This window comes from Pteronotus mesoamericanus, unplaced genomic scaffold, assembly GCF_021234165.1.
Source record: "Pteronotus mesoamericanus isolate MK-2021 breed Mesoamerican mustached bat unplaced genomic scaffold, CSHL_Meso_final contig_214, whole genome shotgun sequence".
Classification (NCBI taxonomy): domain Eukaryota; kingdom Metazoa; phylum Chordata; class Mammalia; order Chiroptera; family Mormoopidae; genus Pteronotus; species Pteronotus mesoamericanus.
In genome coordinates this window covers 2174494-2191338 of record NW_026555089.1, presented here as the reverse complement: position 1 = coordinate 2191338, position 16845 = coordinate 2174494, and the positions used below count along the sequence as shown (strand labels likewise).

General features: G+C 63.0%; 1 protein-coding gene across 3 annotated transcripts in view; it reads left to right on the top strand.

Moving 5' to 3' along the window:
* Nucleotides 1-290: 290 nt before the first annotated feature.
* Nucleotides 291-16845, top strand: part of ANO1 (anoctamin 1) — a 70310-nt gene continuing 53755 nt past the window's right edge. For 2 of the 3 annotated variants that reach the window (XM_054570508.1, XM_054570506.1), the window contains exons 1-2: nt 315-440; nt 6623-6955. In XM_054570508.1, coding sequence (XP_054426483.1) covers nt 333-440; nt 6623-6955 — 441 coding nt within the window. In that variant the 5' untranslated portion in view covers nt 315-332. Of the gene's footprint in view, nt 441-6622; nt 6956-16845 lie in introns of all 3 variants that reach the window. The other variant, XM_054570505.1, reaches the window with a different exon arrangement.

Here is a 16845-nt window from a genome sequence, read left to right as displayed (position 1 = left end):
TTTCTTCCTGTGTTTAAATTTCTACGGAAAATCTGACCCGTGGCCGCCGCCCCTGCCCTGAGCGGGCGCAGAGCACTTCGATCTTTCTTAAGGGAAGGAGGGCAGGGCGGGCGGCCGGCCCTGGGCTGGGCGGGGTGGGCGCACGGGGCGCGGGCCGGCGGGCGGCCGAGGGCGGCGGGCGGAGCAGGAGGCCCGGCCCCCTGCCAGTGAGCGAGCGAGCGAGCGAGCGAGCGCGCCCGCCGCGAACGCTGCCGTGTCCGCTTGCAGAGGCCGCCGGGGCCGTGGATGGGGAGGGCGCGCCGCCCGGCGGTCCCGGCGCCCAGGCAGCCGCGATGAGGGTCAGCGAGAAGTACTCGACGCTCCCGGCCGAGGACCGCAGCGTCCACATCATCAACATCTGCGCCATCGAGGACATCGGCTACCTGCCTTCCGAGGGCACGGTGAGTGCGGGCGGCCGCGAGCAGGCGGGAGGGCCGCGCACCTGCGCCGCGCCCGGGGAGGCAGCCCGGGAGGGAGGCAGCGCGTTCCTCGCGGGGCTCGGGCGCGTGCGGGGCGCCCACCGCGCACGTGGGGCACGGCCGCCGGCGCGCACACGCTCCGCGGTCTGGGGGTCCGGGAGGCGGCGCCCACCCGCCCAACGCGGCGCGCCTCGCCCGCCCCCGTGGCTCCGCGTCTCAGCCCGCAGTCGCTGTGCCCCGGTCCCGGAGCCCAAGCCTGAGAGCCTGGCTGGGGCCCTGGAGGGGACATTCCCTTCCTGTTGGTGCCGGCTGGGGCAGCCAGGGTGGGGGTGGGGGCAGCCGCCTCGCTGGAGCAGGGTGACAGCCTCCAGGCACCCGCGCGCTGCCACCCTCTGGCGACAGCCGCGCCCCTCTGGCCTTCGACCCGCTGGCGTCTCCCTCACCTGCCCGGGACGCGCGGAGTTCCCAGGGCCCGCGGCTGGAACGGGAACTCCCAGCGCCCAGGGCAGCAGGCGGGCCCTGCTCGGTTGAGACTTCTTTCCCTGCCCGTCCCTGTCTCCACCCAGCATCCTGGCTGATCGGGGTGGTAGCCCAGATGCAGGGGCCAGCACTGAGCTGGCCATGTGGTTGGGGACCTCTTTGGGGTCCCCGCCGCCCCTACCATTCTGTCAGGTCCCAGCTCAGCAGTCACAGGGGTTCCTGGAGGGCAGCATTTGCCCTTGAGGGGTCTGGCTTAACATGAGAACAAAGTTTGCCCAAAGAGGGAAAGTCTGAGATGGATGCCCTCAGCCGGGAGAGCCCTGCGGCTGCGCACTCTTCAGAGCACAGGCTCCCCCTCCCCCAGGGCCAAGGCCCCCCCCACCCCGCCCCTGCGACGCCACCTGCTTCGCCCTGCCCAAGGGATCGCCCTGGCCTGCTTGCAGCCTCAGGGCTGGACGCTGGTATCTAGGGAGGTGTCTGCCAGGCAGGATCCCCGCAGGGCAGAGACTGGAAGGCCCTGCAGCCCCGAGGTTCAGAGCTGGGGCCCCAGCTGGGGCCCCGTGCGGTCAGGTCAGTCAGAGGCTCCCGTGCAGCTGGGCTCGCGTGGAGGCACCGGGAGCTGTTGGTGGAGAGGGAGGGGTCCGCCATTGGCCCTGAGAGCTTTGGGGTCGTCGCTTCAGCAGACACCGTGTGCCTGCCGTGTGCCAGGCCAGGCTGCACCCTGGGCACCCTGTGCCCCCCCCCACCGCCCCGGGACTGAGACAGGGGCGCTGCGCCCATCTGGGGCTCAGCGAGCAGTGAGGGAACATCACTGAGGACAGTAGCAAGGGACACGTCCATAGCGCTGGGCCCATCGCTGCCTATCAGCTCACTTAGCTCTCACAACGGCCCCGCGGGGTGGATGCGGCTACTCCTGACAGGGGACGGGCACCAAGAGGCGCCTGAGGAGCTGCCCCCAGCCCCCCAGCAGCGGGGGAGGGCGGGGGGGGGGTTGGGAAGGAGAGCAGAAAGCAGGCGGCCTCCTTGAAGGGTCAGGCCTTCTGGAGAAGCAGCCTGTTGTACCTGCCCTGCGGGCGGGGGGCGGGAGGGACGGTCAGACAAAGCGCCAGACCAATGGACAGACAGCCCAGAGGTGGGGGTGCAGGACACCAGGTAGGAGGCATGAGAGGGCGGTGGCATTTGGGGAACGGACAGAGATGGACTTTCCAGAGGTGGACTGGATTCAACTTGAAATAAGAAATGGAACCCTTAACCCAATGGGCCCCAGGTCTGGAGTCTTAGTTCAGAGGCTCCCCCTTGCTCATCCACATCCAGAAATGGTCTCCCCCAAACCCCAGCGGGGGGCAGGGTCACAAAGTCGGCAGAGAGGCCGCTGGGCCCTTCTCCCACAGTTTTCCCGGTCTGGCAACACGCAGGCCAGTGCAAGTCAGACTCTGGCCGCTTATCCTCCACACACCTCTTACTGCGGGCAGGTTTCAGGTGGCGCGGGCTCGAGGGCTGTGACTCGGGCCCCGACGGCAGGACAGGTGGCCGCAGACGGGCTGGGAGCAGCAGCTAGGAGCCCAGCTAGGAGCCAGGGGCCCGTGTGTGCCAGGCAGGCAGTGCAGCGGGCGCCTCCCAGGGCATCCCTGGCACAGCGGAAGCCAGTAATTGTTGCTCAGTCATTATCTTGAGTCAGCCGGTGGTGGTGGCCTTGTGCACACAGAGGCCGGAGGGCGTGGGCTGCTTTGCAGAAAGCTCCTATCCTGTTCCCAGACATGCAGCCCATACGTGTGGTGTCGACGACGTAACTTAAATGGGCCATTAGAATAAGCCCGTCCCAGGCAGGCCACCGTTCCGCCCGTGACTCGGCGCCTCACCTCTCTCTCACTCCCAGATTCAAGGGTGAAAGTTGCTTTCTTGTTTCTGTATAATGAGGGGTGAGAAATGACTCAAAGGCTGGAGGCCAAGCTGGGTGCAGTGGGTCTCATGAAGCGACCTTCCTGTCCACCTTTGCACGTTCCCACTTTCTTGCTGCACAGTGACAGCCATCGGCGGCCCCGGCTGAGGCCGACAAGCCCAGACACCCCACAGAGGCACCTGATGCTGGAACCTGCCTGCCTGCAAGATAAGAGCGCTTCCCAGCTTCCCTGCAATGGGAGGTGATCTGTGCACAGATTACAGAAGTTGCCCGATCATCAGAAATTGATAGATAGTGCTAGTGGTTTTACAACTTGGGGGCGGGGGGGGGGCGGAATTTGAAAATTTTTAGGAATAAAATGAAGTTCAGAGTGGTGTTCCCCTTGGATCGGAAATTCAAAATCCAAAGAAATATGGCAGGTCACTGGTTGCATTTTCCCCATTATCACACACACACACACACACACAAATGTGAATGTAGATTCGTTGAGACTTCAGCTATTTCATGCAAATATGTGAATGCAGCTCCTAGAGCGCCAGCTTCCAGGTCAGAGGCCAAATAAATGACAGCACCTGGTCCCAGGTGGGGACACAGGGCTCCAGTTCCCTGGGGCGCGGGGGGAGTTCGAAGAGGCAGGTGTGGCCCAGATGTGGCGGGCCCCCTCGATGTGTGTGGTGCTTGGGACAGGGTACCCCTGCTGTGCAGGACCTTTGTCCCCTGACATCTTCCCACAGAGCCTCAGGGAGCCACTTCTCTTCCGCCATTTTTCCATCTTCCTTGGGGAAGCTCCTTCTGGAGCGCTTCCCCCCAAATAGTCTGGAGGGGGGTCAGCCTTCAAGATACTTTCAAACCTCCCATCAATCACACTCTGTCCCCACGAGAACCCTGTGACCTCTGTTGAGATGTCCTGTCCCTGTCTCACCGGTGAGAACACTGAGGCCTAGCGCTGGAGAGTGTCCTGTTTAAGCTGCTGGCCTGGCCGCGTGCCCGCTCCGTATCTTTTACCTGGGACCCCCGCCAGGAACAGCATGCAAACCCCACGCCTTTGTCATTCATTCACGCGCACACGCACCCATTCCTCAGTCACCCGCACAGCCGCGGCTCCCTGCGCACTCACCTGCCTCTTTCTTATGGATGGGAAGGGAGAACATTCTGGAGCTCTCCCCGGCCTCTGAAATGGGAGGTTGTGCACCCAGGTGAACGCACACCCTGGCACTGCAAAGGAAACCTGCCTTTCTGCGCTGTCCAACACGACAAAAGCTCCCGCTCCACTGCTCCGCAGGAGGGCCCCGTGGGGTCACATGGCCACCGCGGCAGCCCCTGCAGTTGTCACCGTGAGGCCACCCCCCCAGCTCCTTCTCGGCCCAGCTCAGAATCGCTCTCCAGACGCTCGGGGCGTCCCAGCCAGGTCTCGTGCAGCAGGAAAAGAGCCCATGCTTTCTGTTTGAAGGTTGCTAACCCGTCGCCCTCATGCAGGTAGGAGAGCCCCCATTTTATCAAGTTAGGACCAAAAAAAATAAAATAAAAAAACCTCCCCGGGAGCACAGACAAGGGCCAGGTCTGGGGACAGGACCGGGCCTCCCACCCCAGCGCTGGGTGCTGCCTCCTGCACGTCCCGCCAGCGCATCCAGCCCCCTCGGATAACTTTTTAGAATCTAGATTCGGCACTCCCACCACCCTCCGCTGACGGTCCACTTCGGCCATGAGATGGTTTTCCCCTGCTCCGCCACCAGCTCTTTCCTTCTGCCGTCTCACTTCCCAATTAGAACAGACTCCTGCGCAGGTCGGCCATCCAGGAGGACGTGCTGTAAACGCCCCCCACACATTAATAACGTTCCGCCCTTGCAACGACATTGTGAGGGAAGTCGAATCAGAGGAGAGAGGTCTTGCTGTTCCCCCGGCCCTCACTTTACACAGAAGGATCCAGAGGACGAAGAGGGGAGACCCTGTGCCTGGGACGGGGCAGCGGTCCCGGCAGGGCTGGCCTTTGAACTCAGCGCCCACTCGACGGGCCTCAGTGCTGCCGTGGCCCAGGCGGGAGGAAGGGTTTGCAGATGTCTCTCTGCTCCCCAGACTGCCGGGCCTTGTGGGTCCTCCCTCAGGCCTCAGTGCACCGAGCCTTCCTGTCTCATGTTGGTGGCGAGTTCGGGGCAGCGTCCTAGGGTTATGTCCCCGCCCTCCGGCTTCACGGCCCCTCTGAATTTCTTTCCCCTTCTCTAAGGGCTGGTTTGTTCAGGATGAGCAATTACGCAGGTCAGCCCCGGGCATGCAGGGGCTGACAGCAGGCGCCGAGCGCACCGTGTGCGTCGCAGGCTCTGGCTGGAGGTGTGTTGGGGGCAGTTCCTGGCCCGGCCGCAGGCATCCTGCCACCCGGCTAGAGGCCCCCGCGAGTGAAGAGCTCCTGAATGGAAGGCGCCAAGGCAGCCCCGGCCCGCGCGACCTGCACGGGCTGGAATGGTCAGGGACCCCCAGATCAGGGAGGACGGGGCATTCATCCTGTGCCCAGGAAGCCAGGTAGAATCACCAAGCCTGACCTGACCAGAGCAGGCCGGCGGGTGTGGGGGCGGCGAGGGGACAGGAAGCTGGGGAAGTGGCGCCGGCAGGACAGAGGATGAGCAGCCGAGCCGGTGGGGGCTGTACGCGGCACCTGGCTCAGCTCTGAAGATGCAGCTCCCTGTTTGGAAAATGGGGACGAGGGCCTCGTACGGACGCGGAGAGTACGGAGTGCCCAGGATGCTGGCAGCAGGCTGTCTGCCCTCGCGCCCTGCCCGCCCCCGAGATCGCGTGTCCACCGCGGGCTGACAGCGTCCCGCATTCTTGCCCTGCCTGGCAGGGGTTCATTCCACGCGCCGGCTGGTGGCTTCCCTGGGCAGGCTGTTGTTTCGGGTCTGGCTGTTCTGTCCACTCCGCCGGGAGAAGAGAATCCACCTTTAGCCGCCAGCTCACTGTGACTCTGCACTTCTCTGACATTCCTGAGATATCGAAGAGAATGAGCCTCTGCCGATGGCACTGGGATCAAGGGCAGGGTGACGGGATGGCCTCCAGGTGCCCGCCCAGGGACTTAGCTGGAGATTCTGCCCAGCGCAGGCATTCTTCAACTCAGAAAATCCTCCTGGCTGCCACGGCAGCGTCTACTATCCTCCCACTTTACAGAGATGAATACTGAGGCCCAGAGCAGGGAGAGGCGCTCCCCCAGGCCCCGTAGGTGGAGAGAGTCCAAGCCCAGACTTAGAGCCGGGTCTGGCTGACGGCAGGGCCTGGCCTGGTGCTTGGCCGCTGTCCCTCACACCCCCTTCCTCACTCCATGCTGAAAAAAAGTGTCACCTCAAGTCCCAGTTACTATGGAGGGATGGAGAGTCCTGGGTTGTGCAGATGGGATTCAAGGCTGGTCTGTCACCTTGGAAGCCCTCACCTGGCTGGGCCTCTGCTCTGCCTGCAACCCCGAGTGAAGAGCGCTTCTTGGGGTAAACCCCGGTTGCCTTCGACGAACCACCTGGTCCCTCTGGGCCAGTCCGCTCTGGCTCCTGGAATCAGTAGGCGTTCCGAGATCAGGTGGCCTGCTTCGTGTGTCCTGAGCAGTGAATGTCCCTTTCTCGAGGGTCAGCGGCATGAAGGCAGGGCCTGGGGGCTGCAGTCAAGGCTGGCTCGGCCCCTGCCCGCATTCGGGGTTTGTTGAAGGACCGAGGGATCGAGTGGATGACGGTTCGGTTTGAAACATGCTCCCTCCAAGGGCCCATCACCAAGAACTTGATGGTAAGCAGGTTTTCCTCTATTTCCCCTACAGCTGCTGAACTCGCTGTCCGTGGACCCTGACGCCAAGTGCAAGTATGGCCTGTACTTTCGGGACGGCAAACGCAAGGTGGACTATGTGCTCGTGTACCATCACAAGAGGCCCTCGGGCAGCAGGACTCCGGCCAGGAGGGCCCAGTCCCAGGACGCCGCGCTGGCCGCCCGCGGCGGCAGGCAGAACCAGCCCCTGCCCGGGCATGAGAGCACGGAGGGCGCGGGCGGGCTGGACACCCAGCAGGACTTCCACGAGGACGACAAGCGCTTCCGCCGGGAAGAGTACGAGGGCAACCTCCTGGAGGCGGGTCTGGAGCTGGAGCGCGACGAGGATGTAACTATCCCGCTTCTTATTGGCGCGTCGGGTGGGCGGGGCGTCTGGTGGGCGTGGTATAGGTGGACGCAGTGAGTCGGAGTGGGCGTGGCGTGAGGTGGGCGTGATGGCTGCCGGGCGGGGCGTCGACTGGGCGCGCCGGGCGGGCGGGGCGTAAAGTGGGTGGGGCAGAGGTGGGCGGGGTGAGTCAGGGAGGGCGTGGTGGCTGCCGGGTGGGGCGTCGATGGGCGTGGCATAGGTGGAAGTGTTAGGGCGGGGCGGGGCGGGGCGGGGCGGGGCCGTGCAGTTCTGTTTTCGGAAGGCGGCGCGGGACCTGTCCTCTGAGCTTTAAGTCTGTTCTATGGAAAGGTGGATGAGGATGCCAGACTTGTTAAGGTTGGGTAGGAATTGCTGATGGATGGCTTCAGGGCGCCCCAAACCACCCTCCGCCAGGCCACGTCTGCTCTGGGGCAGGGCTGACCTTCTAGCGATGACCTTTGCGGTGCAGGTCTTTCCTGCTCTGGCCAGTTCCTTCCCTGGGAAGATGTACCCCAGTCAAGGGATGGAGGATGGCACTCTTCCTGGTGGCCAACGTTGGCCCTTCTTACAGACTCAGGAGTTTGGCCTGATTCTTGGGGACCTGCTACTCGGAAATCCTGTGAGTCCGGAGCCCTGCTCCCCAGCAAAGCCTAAGAACTTGTCTAAGGGCAGAGCAAAAGGTGCACTCACCTGGCAGGCTGGGCTGCCCCGGCAGCTTTAGCAGTCCTTGGATTGCTGGTGCGCCCCTGTAGCCCCTTCCTCTCTCTGTGCAAGGGGCCTGCCTTCCATGAACACAGGGGTCAGGCCTATGAGTCCACAGAGCTGTCCGGTGAGGGTTAACCAAGAGGGAGCCAAGGTCTGTGCAACACAGTAAGAACAGAGCAAGTCGCCAACAGGTTAACTTAGGAAGCTAGCTGTCACCCAGGAGTGTTCAAGGTAAAAGCTGTTATCAATCTGCTATTGATGAGAACCATGATCAGTAATGAATGCTTTGGGTCCGGTGATAAGTATGCCTGTGGGGGTCAATTAGGGACCCCGGAGTGTGTTGTCTGTTTCGTGACAAGTCCATAGGATGTCCCCAGAAAGCCATGAAAATGCACAGGGGTGTTGTTTTACCCTGGCCAGTCCAGGGACCATGTGATCAGCATGGAGCATCACTCTGGGTCTTGTTCACCTTCAGAGGCAGGGCTGCCCGCCAGGTGTGGGTGACTTCCATCGCAGGGATGTCGGAGCTGCAAGGACGTGTGAGGGGCCTTCAAGTGATTTGACGATAGGGAATCAAAGATTTGGTCCTACCAAGGCTGCAGAGCACCTCTGTCCCTGACTCTGGGCAGCTGCTGCAGATGGGTGTGCACTGGCCCTTCCGCGTTCTGGAGCTCACTTTGTCTTAGGCCTGTGTGTGCTGGAGCCACTCGAGAGGGAGCAGCCATTTTTGCTGACTTTTACAGTGTTCCGCCTGGCCGGCCCTGCGGCCCTTTGAGGAAACAATGCTGCTACTATGCAGGGCTGACTTCAGCACGTCACTTTCTGACTGGAGCAACACACTTTGGGCTCGGGCAGGGCAGGAGAGGCCTCTCGCGGGAGCGGGGCCTGCAGAGACGCGATCTCGGGCTCAGTGCGATGTGTGTCTTGACTGTTAACTGAGGGATTTACTCTTGCTGTCACTGCAGCGATGGAATCTCACGCTTGAAAGGACCCGCGAGGTCTGGGATCCACGCTGGGCCTGGCCGGTTCCTGCCCTTTGCGAAGCGTGTCAAACTGCTTAGGTCTCAGTGTCACTGAGTGTCAAAGGAAGATAAACATAGTGTTTACATCACTGAGTTACTGAGAGCCAAGTGCAAAGTGCTTAACTCGGAGTCTGGAATGTGGCAGATTCTCGTTGACCGATAGTGACATTCTATCAGATAGTATGGTTCCTAGGGCAGTGGAAACAGCAAGGCCCATGAAGGAGAAGAGGACAGAGCCAAATCTTTTTAAAAGCTTTGTATTCTCCATCGGGACTTAGCAGTAAAAAGCAAACATAAAGACATTGGTTGCCATCATGAGAAACGATCTAGTGTCTCAGCAGAGACCCCAGAAGGTCATTGATGATGTGGCTCTGGGGCTAAAAGAGGCTTTTTCAGCCACTGACTGGCCATTTTTCAATGAAAACGCTATGGTGGTGTAGACGAGACCGTTTGAATTTTCAGAGCGGCTGAAGGAGAGTGTGGACCACAGACGGCAGAGTCGCTCCGCTGTGAACCCCGTCTTACAAGGGCCCCGGAAGCCAGAGCTCGCTCTCATCCGAGATGAGCAGGCCCCGCGTGCTGAGGAAAGCCTTCCTCTGCGGCTCTCACCCGCTGTGCCCGAGTCAGGGGGACCAGAGCCCATGCAAAGGCCAACGGCGGGAGCTCCGGCAGCGCCCGAGGTGCGCGCGGGCCCCTGCCAGCCCGATTAGCAGAGAGCCCCCGCTCTGTGTTTATTTTAGGGGAAGAGACGCCCTTGTTAATGAGTCCGACCCAGTGCTTTCCAGTTACAAAGACTGAGAGGCTTTGCAGTTTGGGAAATCAGATAGCCCAAGAAAGCCCACTTGTGCAATCTTACCCAATTTGAAGCAAAATTATGTTTGCTTTCCTGGGAAGAAACATCCATGGAATCCACGAGGTCCTCAGACATTCAGGGACACCCAAAGGTGAGGGACCGTGGGGCTTTGAAGCAGGTTTCCCACCTTCCACACTATCGACAACATCCAACGGTTAGCGGCACCTCTGGCTTCCCTCTGGCTGGTAGCATCCCACCTCATGCAACCCAGAGTGTCCCAACGTTGCTAAATGTCTTTTGGGGACTAACATTGGGAGCCCCTCCTCTAAAGCCCGGGGGACGGGGCAGACAGGGAAAAGGGGAGCAGAAGGGAGAGAAGTGGGACAAACAAGGGAGGCCCCCTGGCTCCCATGGCAGCCCCTCCGGAGGCGGCTGCCGGCCCAGCCTCTGAGGCCAGTGTTCCTGGCAGCTGGGGGGGTCACCAGCGGCACAGACGGGCCGCCTTTGCTCCCGGAAGCGCCAGGGGTGTGCTCTGCCGCGCTGTTCCAGAGCAGGGCGGGCTGTGAGCCCCCCACAGAGCCCACCGCCCCCACCCCGTGCTAGCCTTTTCCCTGAGTCAGGAGGTGTGGAGTGGCGAAGACCTCCCTGCTGACGGGGAAGACCGGCCTGGCTCCAGGCACAGCAGCGGTCGGTTCTCAGCGACCCACCGTGTTCGCAGCCTGGGGCGCAGTGACAAATGACCACAAGCGGGGGGGCGGGGGTGCGAAGCAACACAGATGCATTCTCTCCCAGCTCTGGAGGCCGGGAGCCCGTGGCCAGGGTGTCAGCAGGCCCCCCGTCCCCTCCCCGGGCTCTGGAGGAGGCTCCTTCCTCCCTCTTCCAGCCTTTGGGGTTCCAGGCGTCCCTGGGCCGAGGCCGTGACACTTCAGTGTCTGCCTCAGTGACTCTTTCTTCCTGTCATTCCCCATCATGGGTGCTGTCCTGGGAGATCTCTATGTGGGACCCCTCTGAGACCCCCGATGTATGGAATCTTCTCTCAGGGCTGTCCTCTGATCAAGGTGCCAGAGGGTCACCCAAGGTCTCTATCTTCCAGGTGTCTGGGGTCCTCCAAGCGCACAGTGCCTGGGTGGGGGTAGTGGAGGCAGGGAGGGTGGGGTACCCGTGGTCGCGGCCTGCGGGCCTACCTTTATCTGTCCTGTACACAGGGTTTATGCACCATGTTGGCCCTAAATATCCAGCTGCTGGCACGTTTCTTAGACACCCATCCCTTCTAAAGGGAAGCCCCCCCAACCTGGCGCCCCTCCCCCCACAGCGGTGGGCTCCGCGTCCAGGAGTCCCCGCGAAACGGACAGGAGCTGTGTGTGGCCAGCCTGTGTCCTCACAACTGGAGCTCATCAGCATTTTTCGCATCCAGCCTCAAAGCCCGCCGCACATTGTTTATGTCCGCGGGTCGTTGCTGAGAAGGCCACACACCGACATCGCACGGCCGTGTGTGTGCCGGGGGCAGCGCAGGCCCGCGCTGCCCCGAGGGTGAACCTGACCCCGGCTTTGGCAGGACCGTGGAGGCCGTGGACACTGCAGCCCTAGGAAGTCTGTCCGCTTTCACGCCGCCGGCCGGGGTGCAGTCGGGCGCCCGGCTGGCTGCCTGGGGGCCTCCCGCGGAGCCAGTGTGGTCCGTTGGCAACATCTGTGTTTCATCTTCATTACTGTGGATGTTCCTGTTGAGAAACGCGCAAGGAGCCGACCGGGAGGCTGGGGGCAGCTTCCAGACGAAGCGTTGGGTGCGGGGTGCATCATGGGCCAGTGAAGACATGGGCTCGGGGTCCCCCACGCGGGTTCAGACCGTTCCCCCCAGCCGCTTTCTGGCTGAACGGCCACAGGCAGGGGCGTCCCCTCCCCGACCACAGTTTGCCCCTCTGTGAGGCGGAGGCGAGGGCACGTCCCTCCTGGGGGGGCGGGGGAGTGAGCACCCCCGACCCCGGGCTCTGTGCTCGTGGTCACAGGCGTCTTCACGCTCCAGCCCCTCTTCCCCCTGTTGGGAATCAGAAGGCAGATCTGGGGGGAAGGGCCTCCCTGCAGGTGGGACACCGTGAGATGGCAGGGCAGGGGACAGGGGCAGGGAGGATTGTTTCTCACAGTTTCCAGCTGAGGCCTTGAGCAAATGGGCAGGTGTCCCAGACGGTTCTGGGGCTTGGCTCGCTGTGGTGACGAGCTGGGCCCTCGGCGCTGGAGGGGGTGGGGCGGGCTCTCCTCACAGCCCCCACATTGGGGGTAGGGGGGTCCTCGACTTTGAGGAAACTGAGGTCTAATCCCAACATTTCCATTCATAAGAACAAACAAACGACAGATGTTTTCAGGGGACTTGTCATTTTGGAAGCAGGCCCCACCCCGGCCTGTGGGAGCTCCCTAACCCCGCCGTGAGTGGGTGGTCCGGGAACTGGCCCCCTGAAAGATGGAAATGATGCGAGGAGACCGAGCACACAGGGCCTGACGGGGCAGGATCGGCTCTCGAACCTGGGTCCCAGCTGCTAACCTTGTGTTCTTTGCCCTGAGCCGTGCAGCCTCCAGCTGCCTGCTCGTCCTTCTCATTCCCAGGCTCAGCGCCTGCCTGGCGGGCCTCCCCTATGGTGAGGTGCTAGGGACGGCTAGCCCAGGCCCGGAGCTCTCATTTCTCCATTCCTAATTCCACCATTACACATTCATTTCTTTGGCATCAAAGGTTTTATGTCTTTAGAGTCTCCTGCTGAGGCTTTTGCACACCTGCCTGACTTCCTTTGGGCCTGTCTTGGTTTGGGGAAACACACTGCTCTTAAAGTGTATTCCAGACATTCTTTTTAAAGCCCAGTCTTCAAAGATCCTCAGAGAGGGCCACACAACTCCGCCCAGGTCCCCAGTGGGCGGCGATGAAATCTGGGCCGCTCCGGCTGCAGTTCTCACGTCCTTGTGTGTCTTAGGCCCTGGTGTGCCAGCATTTGGCGCTTTCTGGCTCACCAGGAGCCTGCCAGCCAGCTGCTCACCTAGCCGGTCGTCGGCCATGGCGGGACCGTTTACACGGCAGAAAGGGGCAGGCGCCGCGACCGTGGATCAGGGAGAGGTTGGCGTTTCTTCTCTGGGGAGACAGGCAACCACGTCCCCTGCTCTGCCCCACGTGTCTTCCTTCCCTGGGAGGGGATGAGTATTTTCAGACACGCCTGTTGGGTTCATCATTCCCGAGATGATACTTTATTTCTGGAAGTTCTGTTAGGTTCATTTGCAAGTTGGCTGTGTGTGTTGCAGCCGTTTCCGTTCTTTGCAGGAACTTAATGATTTGTCGTCCACCCAGTCCTTTCAGAACCCAAGGCCGCGGGACCCTCGTCTGGGCTCCTCCCTGGCCGTCGCCTGGGCCAGTGGGCCTGGCTCTCCTGTCCGCTGGTCACCATCCTCATGTAACCTGCGAGGGTCCCCAGACCCTGGGGGGAAGGTGCCCGTGATCGGAAAGACTTGGAGCATGTGGTCATCACCCTTCTAAGGGCCTTACAGACAGAACCACCTTGAACCAAGGTCCCTGGATCTACGGGGGCCGTGGCCTTTGGGGGCCAGGGCTTACCGGGTGGTTGTCACCCCTCCTCTGCTGTCCATTCTGCCTGCTCTCGCCAAGACCACTGTCCTTACAGTCCCCTGGATCCCTTGAAAGTGTCATCTCAAAGGGCCCAGCTCCATGGGGTCTCTGGTTAGACTCCCCACCTTGCATGGGTCTGGGGCTGAAACTCCCCTCCCCCTCCCCCCATGGCTGTGTCACTGGTTGTCCCTGGCAGCTCTGCTGGCTTCTCAGCCATTCGGCAACATGAAGGCCATGGCACTTGCTATGTACGTATTGAATCTGGCCCAGCGCTTTTCGTCGTCCGCCCTGGAGAGCAGACCCAGAGCAGGGCCGTGAGTGGGCACTGTCTGCTGATCGGTGTCTCGTTTGCTCCTTGAACCAGCCAGGCCTTGGGCGCCAGGCCCTGGGCCGAGGACTGGGGGTAAAGCCATCCTGGCTGGTCCCCGCACACACTCTGGCCTCCCATACAGATGGCAGTTGCTGAGTCCCGGTTTCTCTCGCGACAAGTCGGGAGGCGCCATGACGATGTGGCAGGCGAGGCTGTACCAGTGCCTGGTGTGGTGGGGAGCTGCTCTGTCTAGGCAGCGTAGACACGGTCCGCAGGCGGCCTCTCCACGCAGACTCCGGCCCCTGGCTGAGGGCGTCTCCGGTCCCTCCCGGGAGCCACCTGGGGGGGAGCGTGGCCTGGGCGTTTCCGGGCCAGCCCTGGGGTGGAGGGCGCTCCAGCCTTCCCTGTGCTTGTCTCCTATATCAAAGTGGGCACAGGACACCTGCCAGGAGGCCCGGGAGAGGACGGCGTGCGTGTCCAGATGCCAGTGTCAGCGAAAACCTGCCTGGCCGTAAGGGGCCGGTGGGTCGTGGCACTGAGCGACCCGGGCCTCGAAAACATGTTTGTTGTAGGGAACTTGAACCTCCCCGGAGGGCGGCCTGGAGGCTCCAAGTGCTGGGTCCAGAAGAGGCCTGCGCCCTCCTCCCGGGCCTCACGACCCCCGGGGGAGGTGGCCGCATCTTCGCGGGAGCTGAGGAGGCTGAGGACGGGGAGAGGGCGTGCCCCTTGGTGGTCAGGACTCCGGGCCAGGCCCCCGGGGCTGCCCCAGCTCCTGCCTCGGGCAGGGCCTTGTGTGCCCCGCACGCTCCCCCAGGCCCCCACCCGACCCTAACCCAGGCAGGTACACCCAGGGGCGCCGTCGGGGGAGACCCCTGACAGGCACCAGAACCCTGGGGGCTCCTCGTGCCCTGAGTCCAGGACTTTGCTCCTACAGCATAAGGTACCCTCGGGGCGTGAGGCAGCCCGGTGGGGGTAGGGGGTGAGGGGCGGTGCTGCTGGGTCCCCTGGAGGGCCAAGGGCCCCCAGCAACGGCCACGTTCGGCCCTTATCGATATGAACCTTCCAGAAGTTTCTAAGCCTGCGCTTCTGCCGCAGGAGGTGGCCCCAGACGGGTGGTGGAGCACGTGGTCCCCCCCATGACTTAGAAGGCCCAGGGGATGTAGAGGGGACCAATGGGCATCCTCGATCGCCACCAAGGGGCCGTGGACCAGTTCTGCCCTCTGAAAGGAAAATGCGGGAGCCAGTCCTGGCCAGGCCAGTCATGCGCGGCGGGGGGCTCGGCATGGAGCTTTGAATGTGCGTGGTTTGTGCCGGGAGACCTCGGCCCAGCCTCCCACCCCGTCGGGTTGGTGGCCCTGACCCCGTCCCCTCACGGAGCCCCCATGCCATCACAGCTCCGGCCCTGGCCGATCAGTGGCCTCCCACTTCCCCAGCACGAGGGGCCCGCGTTGTGACCAACCTCACTGAGCTGGGGCCTCCGGCTGCCGGGAAAGCGGCCCCGCGCCTCGCAGGTTCCCCCCCGCGGGGGCAGGCGCACCGCGGCCGGGCACGGTGTCTCTGAGCGTCCGTGTGTGCGCTTGCCGAGCCGGTCCCATGACCCCTCTCCCGAGTCGGCCAGATGTTTCCCTGGGAGAGGCTCCGTTGCTCACGTAAACAGAGGAGCGTGTTTTCCCAGGGAGGCCGCCGCAGCGCCCGGCCAGGCCACCATCGGGAGAAGCCTCCTTGGGCTCAGAGGGTGTATTTTGGGTCTCTGCGTGCGGGCGGGCAGTGCACAGAAATAACCCCGGTCGGCCGCGGGGGGAGCCGGGCGGGGCGCACGTGGGCTGCCGCGGCCGCTGGCCTGCTTGGGAGCGCCCGCGAGCCTCCAGGGCCCAGGTCTCTGTGCGCTCGTGGTCTGACCTCTCCCTCCAGCCGCAGGGCAGGGCACCCGGGCCTCCCCCAGCTGTGAAGCGAGTCCTGTATTGCCATGGTGTGCAGGTGAGGCTACGGGGCTCAGAGAGGTGGAGTCACCCGCTGGGGACCACACGGGCCAGGCAGGGCTCCCAGGCAGGCCACCTGCCCCAAGGTCTCTAAGTCCTGTGGCCCCGCCCAGAGCCCACCTGTCCTGAGTCCGCAGCCCTGGGCTGTGTGTCAAGGCTCCAGGCTCCTTGAAGGCGGCCCCGGCTGACACACCTCTGAGCCCCGACCCCAGCCGCATCCCTGAGGCAGCCCCCGGCCCCAGCCGCCTGGCCTCTGCTGCTTTGATGCTTCCCCGACGGCTGAGCTAGAGGGCGCCTGCACACAGCCCGGTGGGGTCTCGAGCTGCAGCTCCGTGACGAGTGTCGCCATGTCCTCTGGAACCTGCAAATGGGACTTTATTTGGATGCAGGGTCTTTGCAGAAGTGAGTCTTTAAGGATCTCTGGACGGGATCGTCCTGGATTTAGGGTGGGCCCCAAATCCAATGACAGGTGTCCTTAGAAGAGACAGGGGAGAAGTTTGAAATAGAGATGCACCGAGAAGAGGAGGCCATGTGAAGGCAGGCGGAGGTGGGGGCGGCAGCTGCCAGCCCGGAGCCCCCGGAACTGGACTAGGCAGGAAGGGCCCTCCCCGGAGCCTCCACGGGCAGCGGGCTGCTGGGACGCCTGGATCCCGGACTCCAGGCCCCGGAGCTGGGAGAGGGCAGCGCTGTGCTGTTCGGCCACCCACCCCTGGTCATTTTTGACAAGGCCCCAGGACGGGGTCATAGGAGCCGTGAGCTGTGCACCTGTGTGCCTCCGCTCCCTCAGCTCCAAAGTGGGGGCCGGGGCAGGGCCAGCCTGGCAGGCTTGCGTGAGGATGAAATGAGTTAATAAGCACAAGTGCAGAAAAGCAGGGGCTGCTGGCGCGTAGCGTTCCGTGGTCTCAGGCCCCTCAGCAGCAGCATCGTCAGCATCATCGTCATCGTCATGGGCTTTCAGAAATCCACCCGGTCGACAGCAGGACCCCGAGCAGGACTTGGCCCCGCGCTGGGGCTGTGCAGGGGAGGCCTGTGCAGACACACCGAGGCCGGGGCCTGGGAGGGGCCGGTTTCCTGCCCTGGGCGGGAGGGGCGCATGCGGGGCATGTGTGGGGCTCAGTGTCAGCTTCAGTAGAGGCGGGAGCCGCTGGGGTTCGCCCAGCGCCTGTGCGTCTGCCCTACTCTCCAGATGGGGAGGAGGCCCCGTGGAGCTTGGCGTCAGAAGGGCCCCCTCTCGCAGGCCCGGCCCCAGGTGGGGCTGCCCAAGCCCCGGGTGCTCCTGGGCCCTGGGAACGCCACTGTCCCGGGCTTCGGCTCCACCCAGGCCTGCTCTGAGTGGCTGTTTGGGGACCACTTAACTTTTTTTTTTCTTAAATCCAATCCCCAAGTGCCTTTGGCTCCATTGCTTGTTGCCTAAAACCCGCCATGAACCCATGTGTTGGGCCCACCCTCAGGCTGCGGGCGCGAC